This window comes from Anguilla rostrata, chromosome 15 (assembly GCF_018555375.3).
Source record: "Anguilla rostrata isolate EN2019 chromosome 15, ASM1855537v3, whole genome shotgun sequence".
NCBI classification, from domain to species: Eukaryota; Metazoa; Chordata; class Actinopteri; order Anguilliformes; family Anguillidae; genus Anguilla; species Anguilla rostrata.
In genome coordinates, this window is record NC_057947.1 from 34,249,939 (window position 1) to 34,259,938 (window position 10,000).

General features: G+C 50.6%; 1 protein-coding gene across 1 annotated transcript in view; it reads right to left on the reverse strand.

Annotated features, from left to right (window-relative positions):
* LOC135240703 (protein FAM117B-like) overlaps positions 1 to 10,000 on the reverse strand; it is a 35,173-nt gene that overhangs the window by 8,639 nt on the left and 16,534 nt on the right. Inside the window, exons 3-4 of the mRNA XM_064310562.1 lie at positions 6,038 to 6,130; positions 3,270 to 3,383 (exon numbers count right to left, since the gene is read on the reverse strand). Of these exons, the coding sequence (XP_064166632.1) occupies positions 3,270 to 3,383; positions 6,038 to 6,130 (207 nt within the window). The remainder of the gene's footprint in view (positions 1 to 3,269; positions 3,384 to 6,037; positions 6,131 to 10,000) is intronic.

Consider the following 10,000-nt stretch of genomic DNA (forward strand, 5'->3'; position numbering starts at 1 on the left):
CAGGCTCCAGGCTCCAGGCTCCAGGCTCAGCTGCTTGTGATTATGAGTTAATGTGGAGCAGATGCAGATCTGAGCTGAGGGGGAAAGCCAGAGGAAGGAAACCAGCAGCAGTGGCCCAGCAGCACTGAGAGGGCCCTGTTCACTGCAGACCGCAGATAAAGATCTCCCATTCAGCCAATGACCAGCGCCCAGAAAGGACGCATTTTCCCCCAAAAAGCCCCCGGGGAAAAAGTGTGTTTGTGTGAGTCTGTCAGGGTGAAGTATTACTGGGGAGAGTTTATTTTCACAGGTGAGTGCGTGTGTTTTTCTGTGTGTATTTGTGCCTGTATGTGTATGTATGTGTGTGTGTGTGTGTGTGTGTGCACGTGTGTGTGTGTGTGTGTGTGTTTAAGAGAGAGAGCAGTGCATGCAGAAGCAGAGCTGGCTGGTGGAGTGTGTTTCTGTGGAAAACTCTGGTTTCCCTGCTCTGCACTCCAGGAAAAATCTGATGAATAAATCAGGCTCATAAAAGCTTTCTCATGAGCTGAGCACAGGAGCCAGGGACTTTACCCAGCATGCCCTGGGGCTCCGGCGTGTACAGCTGCTCTGCAGCAGCACAGCACACTGCATAGACTACAGAGAGCACACTGCACACTACAGAGAGCACACTGCACACTACAGAGAGCACACTGCACACCACAGAGAGCACACTACACACTACAGAAAGCACACTGCACACTAGATAGCACACTACATACTACAGACTGCACACTGCACACTACAGACAGCACACTGCACACTACAGAGAGCACACTGCACACTAGAGAGAGCACACTGCACACTGCACACTACAGACAGCACACTGCACACTACAGAGAGCACACTGCACACTAGAGAGAGCACACTGCACACTAGAGAGCACACTGCACACTACAGACAGCACACTACAGACTACAGACAGCACACTGCACACTACAGAGAGTACACTGCACACTACAGAGAGCACACTGCACACTACAGAGAGCGCACTGCACACTACAGAGAGCGCACTGCACACCACAGAGAGCACACTGCACACTACAGAGAGCACACTGCACACTAAGAGAGCCACTGCACACTAAAGAGCACCTGCACACACAGAAGCACATCTGACAGGCACTACAGAAGCACACTGCACACTAAGAGAGCACACTGCCCCACAGCACATGACACTGGGGCACACTGCACACTACAGAGAGCACACTGCACACTGCACAATCCATAATATCACATGTGCTGCATGTGGTGGTTTATTAAAGCACCGTTGGCCTGCTAATAAAAGGCAGATGAAGAGGCGGTGTTGTGCTGTTCACAGGCTCCATATGTCCAGTGCAAACGTGCAGGGAGGAGCAACACAGAGCGCCACTGTGGAGGAGCTGGACTGCGTGGGGGAGACAGATGGTGCTGGAGCCTGCCACACACACACACGCACACACACACACACACACACACTCACACACATACACACACTCACACACGCACACTCACACACTCACACGCACACACATACACACAGCACAACACCACACACACGCACACATACACACACTCACACACTCACGCACACACACACGCACACCACACACACACGCACACACTCACACTCACAAGCACGCTACACACTACACAGCACACTACACGACTACAGACAGCCATTGCACACACAGAGTCACTGCACACTCACACGCACACTCACACACGAACACACGCACCTGCACATCACTTATCACATTGCACAGGTTACTACAACGCACACTGCCTCTAATAAAGCAATCAACTTGCTTTCACACACACAATTCCATCAACACGCACAGACAACACACAGCCCACAGACGACGCACGCTGAACACACACACACACACTCACACACACACGCACACACACACACACTCACACACGCACACACATACACACACTCACACACGCACACTCACACCACTCTTCTACTCAAACACACGTATACCAGTATAATCATTCAACACACTAATACACACCCAAACAAATAGTGTCAGCCAGAAAGAAACATTAGTGCTCAAATTCAGCAACACACAGTGTGCACCCACAGCACAGAGACACCGGCAATTCAGCCAGGGAGACACTGAACAAAGTGTCAGGCTAATGCACATGACATGAGAGAGGAAACCATGGGTGCAAGTCCATTAGCTGACCAATATGTGTATATACACGTCTGTATCTGTGTGTGTGTATATACACGTCTGTATCTGTGTGTGTGTATATACACGTCTGTATCTGTGTGTGTGTATATACACGTCTGTATCTCTGTGTGTGTATATTAATTCCTGCATCTGTGTGTGTGTGTATGTGCGTGCGTGCATTTGTGTGTGTGTGTGTGTGTGCGTGCGTGTGCGTTTGTATGTGTGTGTATGTGTGTGTGCATGCGTGCATGTATTTGCAAGTGTGTGTGCGTGTGCGTTTGTATGTGTGTGTATGTGTGTGTGCATGCGTGCATGTATTTGCAAGTGTGTCTGTGTGTGTGCATGCGTGCATGTATTTGCAAGTGTGTGTGTGTGCGCGCGTGTGTACGTGCTAGTGTGTGTGTGCATGTGTGTTTGCGTGTGCATGTGTGTGTGCGTTTGTATGTGTGTGTATGTGTGTGTGCATGCATGCATTTGCAAGTGTGTGTGTGTGTGTGTGCGCGTGCGTGCGTGCGTAGTGTGTGTGTGTGTGTGTGTGCGTGCGTGCGTGCTAGTGTGTGTGTGCTAGTGTGTGTGTGTGTGTGTACGTGCACATGTATGATTGACGCAGGCATGATCCCAGGCCTGAATATGATGTCAGGGTCACAGGCAGCAGCAGCTGGTCTTGTGCCTGATTCTACACTGAATGAATCAATGGCACTGGAGTACATCACAGATACACGCTCAGCACATGCACCTCAGCAACACTGAATCAACCACACTGCAGAGCACACATCAGCAGCACAGTGCTTCCACAAAACCCAGTTTCCCAGCATCAATAAAACATGACGTCCAAAATTCAGCAATATATTACACCTCCCAATTCACCACACAAAAGCAGTGCAGTGTCAGTGCTATCCCAGCACACACCGTTCCACTAAAAACCACCACAGAGCAGCTGGGCCACCAGCTCCCGGATTCAAAACAAACCCCCCCAGTCCCCACCGCGCCCGAAGCAAGAGCGGTCGGCAAATCCAAGGTCGCCGTAACAACCGCTTACATGGCAACAACGGCATCTCCCTCGCCCTACCAGAGGCGGACGAGGCGCGAGCTCACCTGTGATTGGCTGACGGCGGCATGGTTGCCGTTGAAGGGGGATTTGCGCTCCTTGTCGCGATGGTGACGGCTGCTGTGCTTACTGCGCTGCAGCTGCTGCCGCAACTTAGCGATCTGAGAGGGGGGGAGGGGGGAGAGAGGAGGGAGAGGGGGGAGAGAGGGAGGGGAGAGGGGAGAGGGAGAGAGTGGAGGAGGGGGAGGGAGAGGGGAGAGAGGTGAGAGATGGGGAGAGAGGGGAGAGAGAGGGGAGAGAGGAGAGAGAGGGGGGAGAGAGGGAGGGGAGAGAGAGGGAGAGAGGGAGAGAGGGATGAGAGATGGGAGAGGGAGGGAAGAGAGAGGGAGAGAGAGAGGGGGAGAGAGGGGAGGAGGAAGAGGGGAGGAGAGAAGAGGAGAGGAGAGGGGAGAGAGAGAGGGGTGATGGAGAGAAGAGGACGAGTGTAGAGGAGAGGAGAGGAGGGAGAGCACAGGGGACAAACAGGAGGAGAGGAGAGGAGGGAGAGTAGAGGGGACAAACAGGAAGAGAGGAAAGGAGAGAAGAAAAACAGAGAGAGAGGTTCAGTCAGAGTCACACAAATACTTCTCCATTCCTAGAGGATTTGACTGAAGGAATGGTTCCATTTAAAATAAAAGGGCAGCTGAATTCCAGCTGAATGCTCCTCCATTTCATTGTTTCAGACCGAGCTTCAGTATTAAAGCCTCTAATCTCATAAGCACAGCCACCCACACACATACAGAAACCAGCATAAACAAGCACACAGAGACACGAGGCCCAGGCATACCCACACCTGAACACTCCCTCTCACCTGAACACCTCCTACACTCCCTCTCACCTGAACACCTCCTGCACTCCCTCTCACCTGAACACCTCCTACACTCCCTCTCACCTGAACACCTCCTACACTCCCTCTCACCTGAACACCTAAACACCTCCAACACTCCCTCTCACCTGAACACCTCCTACACTCCCTCTCACCTGAACACCTCCTACACTCCCTCCACCTGAACACCTCCACACTCACTCTCACCTAACACCTCCTACACTCCCTCTCACCTGAACACCTCCTACACACCTGAACACCTAAACACTCCTCATCCACCTGAACTACATCCCTCTCACCCTGAAACCCACTCCCTCACACCTGAACACCTAAACACTTCCTCATCCTGAACACCTCCTACCTCCCTCTCACCTAATACACTACTACATTCCTCTCACCGAACACTAAACACACTCTACACTCCCTCTCACCCAAACACCTCCTACACTCCCTCTCACCCTAACACCTCCTACATTCCCTCTCACCTGAACACCTAAACACCTCCTACACTCCCTCACACCCAAACACCTCCTACACTCCCTCACACCCAAACACCTCTAACACTCCCTCTCACCTGAACACCTCCTACACTCCCTCTCACCTGAACACCTCCTACACTCCCTCTCACCCAAACACCTCCTACACTCCCTCTCACCCGAACACCTCCAACACTCCCTCTCACCTGAACACCTCCTACACTCCCTCTCACCCTAACACCTCCTACATTCCCTCTCACCTGAACACCTAAACACCTCCTACACTCCCTCACACCCAAACACCTCCTACACTCCCTCTCACCCAAACACCTCCAACACTCCCTCACACCCAAACACCTCCTACACTCCCTCTCACCCAAACACCTCCAACACTCCCTCACACCCAAACACCTCCTACACTCCCTCTCACCCAAACACCTCCAACACTCCCTCACACCCAAACACCTCCAACACTCCCTCTCACCTGAACACCTCCTACACTCCCTCTCACCCTAACACCTCCTACATTCCCTCTCACCTGAACACCTAAACACCTCCTACACTCCCTCACACCCAAACACCTCCTACACTCCCTCTCACCCAAACACCTCCAACACTCCCTCACACCCAAACACCTCCTACACTCCTCTCACCCAAACACCTCCTACACTCCCTCACACCCAAACACCTCCTACACTCCCTCTCACCCAAACACCTCCAACACTCCCTCACACCCAAACACCTCCTACACTCCCTCTCACCTGAACACCTCCTACACTCCCTTACATCTGAACACTCCCTCACACCTGAACACCTAAACACCTCCTACACTCCCTCACACCCAAACACCTCCAACACTCCCTCTCACCCAAACACCTCCAACACTCCCTCACACCCAAACACCTCCAACACTCCCTCTCACCTGAACACCTCCTACACTCCCTCTCACCCAAACACCGCCTACACACCTGAACACCTAAACACTCTCTCATACCTGAACACTCATTCTCACCCAAACACCGCCTACACACCTGAACACCTAAACACTCCCTCATACCTGAACACTCCCTCTCACCCAAACACCGCCTACACACCTGAACACCTAAACACTCCCTCATGCCTGAACACTCCATCTCATCTGAACGTTTTCTCATATTAAAACGGAACAACAGAGTGGAAGAGTGGAGTAAATGAATAACTGCATTAATCAGCTTCTGTGTACAAGAACAAAAAGTGTGTGAGCGGAGACAAGAAAGGGCTGGGGGCTGGCGGGTCAGGGGTCAGGGGTCAGGGGTCAGGGGTCGGGGGCAGGCAGTGTGTAATGTGAGTTGACACAGGGGCGCTCACGGTTCACTGCAGCCCAGGATGGATGTGATAATGACTCCAGCGTCTGAGGCGTCCCGGGCGGGGAGGCGCTCCTGAATGGGACAATGGGGAGGGGGGGGGGAGGGGAGGGGGTAAGGGCGTGGCTGACCTCTTTGAGCTGGTCCGTGCTGCCCCAGGAGGCCGAGCGCTTGTGGGAGCTCCTCCTCTTCTCTGAACACTCATCAGCCCAGGCGCTGGGGGTCTGCAGGAGGGAGGGAGGGAGGGAGGAAAGGAAAGAGAGAGGGAGAGAAGGATGAGTCTTGACCAACTGAACAGACACTTCATTCCCCCGGCTTGTCTTCAGCAGGTCTTCTCCTGAGACCAGCGTTGAGCGGGGGTCTGAGCCCGCGTGCGACTGAGCGCGCTCCAGACGACAGTGAGGAACCCGCTCGTGCTGAACAGTCCCTCTCCTCTTAAAAACACAAACTGCTGATCTCCCCAACGACCAGCGCTCACACACAGCACTCTGTCCTCTGCTTTATGACCTTACTACCAGCCTGGCCCACTAACACGCATCAGCAAAATCACATGGGCCTCACACCACCCCAACCTGACCCTACCCACCCCCCCCACTCCATCCCCCTCCCCTTCCCCTTCAGTCTAACCCCCCCCCCTCACAAGCATGGTGAAGGGCTGTACACATGAAGCATAAACTCTGACAGACCACCGCTACAAACTCTTTATCGTTTTCTGTAGACTCAGGCTGGACTGAACTCCAGACACAGCGAGTGTAGGCACTGTCAATGTTCAGTAGCATCTGTTACCAAGCTGACTTCGTTATAGTCAGTGGCTGCGACAAATACTAGGTCGAACCAGAGGCACGTTTGACGAGTCAGTTGAACCGCAAGGGCTGATGGAGAGTTCACGTCAATGCGGAAAGAGAAGTGAAGAGTCGAGAGAGAGAGAGAGAGAGAGAGAGCGAGAGTGTGTGCCTGGGGACAGTGATGCAATGCCATGCAATCTCTCCCTCCCTCTCTCTCTCCATCTATCTCTCTCTTGGTGCCCATCTCTCTCTCTCTGTCCCTTTATCTGTCTCTCTCTTCATCTATCTCTTTCTCTGTCTATGACTATCTATCAACTGTATCTGCATCTCTGTCTCGCTCTCTCTCTCTGTCGATATCACTGTCTCCATCTAATTCACATTCAAAATGCTTTATTGGCATGAAATACACTTGTAAATATTGCCTAACGTGCATATACAGAAATATTATACCATGCTGTAACCTACACTACAAAAAATGAAATAATAATAATACTTCTAAAAATATTTTCACTGCAGTACGTGTTTGTCATCCAAGACACTTTTGTCATTTTCGTATTATGTCAGAAATATATAAATACTGGAGCGGTCCCAGGAGGACCTGCCAGGAGGAAGCCGGGCAGGCAGAGATAGCTGCAGAATGAACGTGCAGGAAACCGAGGGAAGGGGACGAGAATGATGGGATACGATGACACACCAGCGAAACGCCCGGCCCCCGCGCCTCTCTCCGTCTCCAGCCCCCGACCCGCCACACGGAGCGCCCCCTCCCAAAAACACAGCGAGCGCGTGGCCGTCAGAGAGAGAGAGAGAGAGAGAGAGAGAGAGAGAGAGAGAGAGAGAGAGAGCGGACGGTCCGAGCCGAGGTTTCCATTCAGACCACGGTAAACAATGGCGTGCACAAAAAAAGGGTGGAGAAAATGTTTCTGTCTTTCATGCACGCACACAAAAACACACACACACACACACACACACACACACACACACACACACACAAAAACACACAAGACATATATACTACTGCCCTCAATACAATTACTACTGATACTACTGCTCCTAATACTATTACTACTGATACTACTGCTCCTAATACTATTACTACTGATACTACTGCTCCTAATACAATTACTACTGATACTACTGCTCCTAATACTATTACTACTGATACTACTGCTCCTAATACTATTACTACTGATACTACTGCTCCTAATACTATTACTACTGATACTACTGCTCCTAATACTATTACTACTGATACTACTGCTCCTAATACTATTAAATGGTAAATGGACTGCATTTATATAGCGCTTTTATCCAAAGCGCTTTACAATTGATGCCTCTCATTCGCCAGAGCAGTTAGGGGTTAGGGGTTAGGTGTCTTGCTCAAGGACACTTCGACACGCCCAGAGCGGGGTTTGAACCGGCAACCCTCCGGCTGCCAGACAATCGGTCTTACCTCCTGAGCTATGTCGCCCCTATTACTACTGATACTACTGCTCCTAATACTATTACTACTGATACTACTGCTCCTAATACTATTACTACTGATACTACTGCTCTAATACTATTACTACTGATACTACTGCTCCTAATACTATTACTACTGATACTACTGCTCCTAATACTATTACTACTGATACTACTGCTCCTAATACTATTACTACTGATACTGCTGCTCCTAATACTATTACTACTGATACTACTGCTCCTAATACTATTACTACTGATACTACTGCTCCTAATACTATTACTACTGATACTACTGCTCCTAATACTATTACTACTGATACTACTGCTCCTAATACTATTACTACTGATACTACTGCTCCTAATACTATTACTACGAATACTAGAATTTATACTCCTATTACTACGACAACCAGCTTTCCTCTTTACTAGCATCTTCAACCCTGAGAAAGGCTAATACCCAGAATCCCAAAACAGCAGTTCATGAATATGCTACCAGTCAGAAAAGAAAAGAAAAGAAACCCACACAGTGCACTTATAAATGCATTTCGCTCAGGACACTTGACTGCAAACAGAATAATTAAGAGCTCTGAACAGCTTTTCCTCCTGGAAAGACCTGGCGCAGTAACAGCAGTTTAGTGGTTCAGCCAGGGCTGATATTCACGCAGGTGAGACTGCAGGAATGAAAGCAGAGAGCGGCTCGTTTTCCACACGCGACCCCAACAGCTTCCACAACTCCTCAGCATCAGCTCATCTGCAGGAAGCTTGTTTGCAGACGTCATATTTCCTGTACACATGCCAAAACTGATTTGGAATGCCCCCTAATAAAAAATAATAAATTGTTCAGCAGTCCATACACTCTCATCATACATTAAGCCATGTATGTAGTTACATTTTCATTCAACTCACCAGAAGAAACCAATTTTTATTTAATGTCTGACCCCCCATTGAACTCTGGCAGGTGCAATGGATTCTGGGTAATCAGAGCAGCTTTCGTTTTGCTGCCACCGCCTCGCTGAGCCCTCGCCAGGCACCACGTTTTCCGGACATTCTCCAGTGACTCGTCACCTCACACAGCCGCGGTCAGCGTGCCATTAACCTGACGGCTCAAACTGGAGTTCCCCCACAACCAAAACATGTCCGCCACAGACCAAAGCGGGAAGAACGTGACAGACTTAATCATTTACGGCCTGCTCTTACTCAAAACAAACATGCCAAACTCCGCCTGTACTGACCTGCCCATCAAATCAAACTCATCGGCGTGGCGCGTTTCACAAACGTGAGTCACAATACGCCTTACAGTGGACCCTGAACTCAGCCCCGCCGCCGCCCCCCCACCCCCCCGACCAGGGCAGCGGTGGTGAGGATTAACCCCCCTGGGTGGGACAGTGCCACACACACACCAGCGTGACACCCCTGGGAGGGGGGACGCAGCAGTTCTGGGAAACACCGCTGGTTGCTGCATCATAGAGAGAGAGAAAGAGAGAGCACCCACAGAAACACGAAACAAAATAAACAAAAATAAAAACTAAACACCTTCACCCTCCCCCCCCCCTCATGGGTTCCGGGCACAACTATTAATTAAAACACAAACTAGAATAACAAAGACAGGAGAAGTTCCCCGCTTCTCAGCAGACCAGCTCCTCCTGCTTTTCAGCAGCACGTTCCCTTTCTCCATCGTGTAGTGCTCGGTCAAAACGAAACTAAATGAAACAGAACTAAAAAAAAAAACTCACTCACACTCTAGGTGTGTGCGTTTCCCAGTCTCGGCCCCAAACTGTGGAGAGGAACACACACCTTTAAGCACCTGGGCTGATTGGTTAAGGCAGCCCAGGTGTGTGTGTGTGT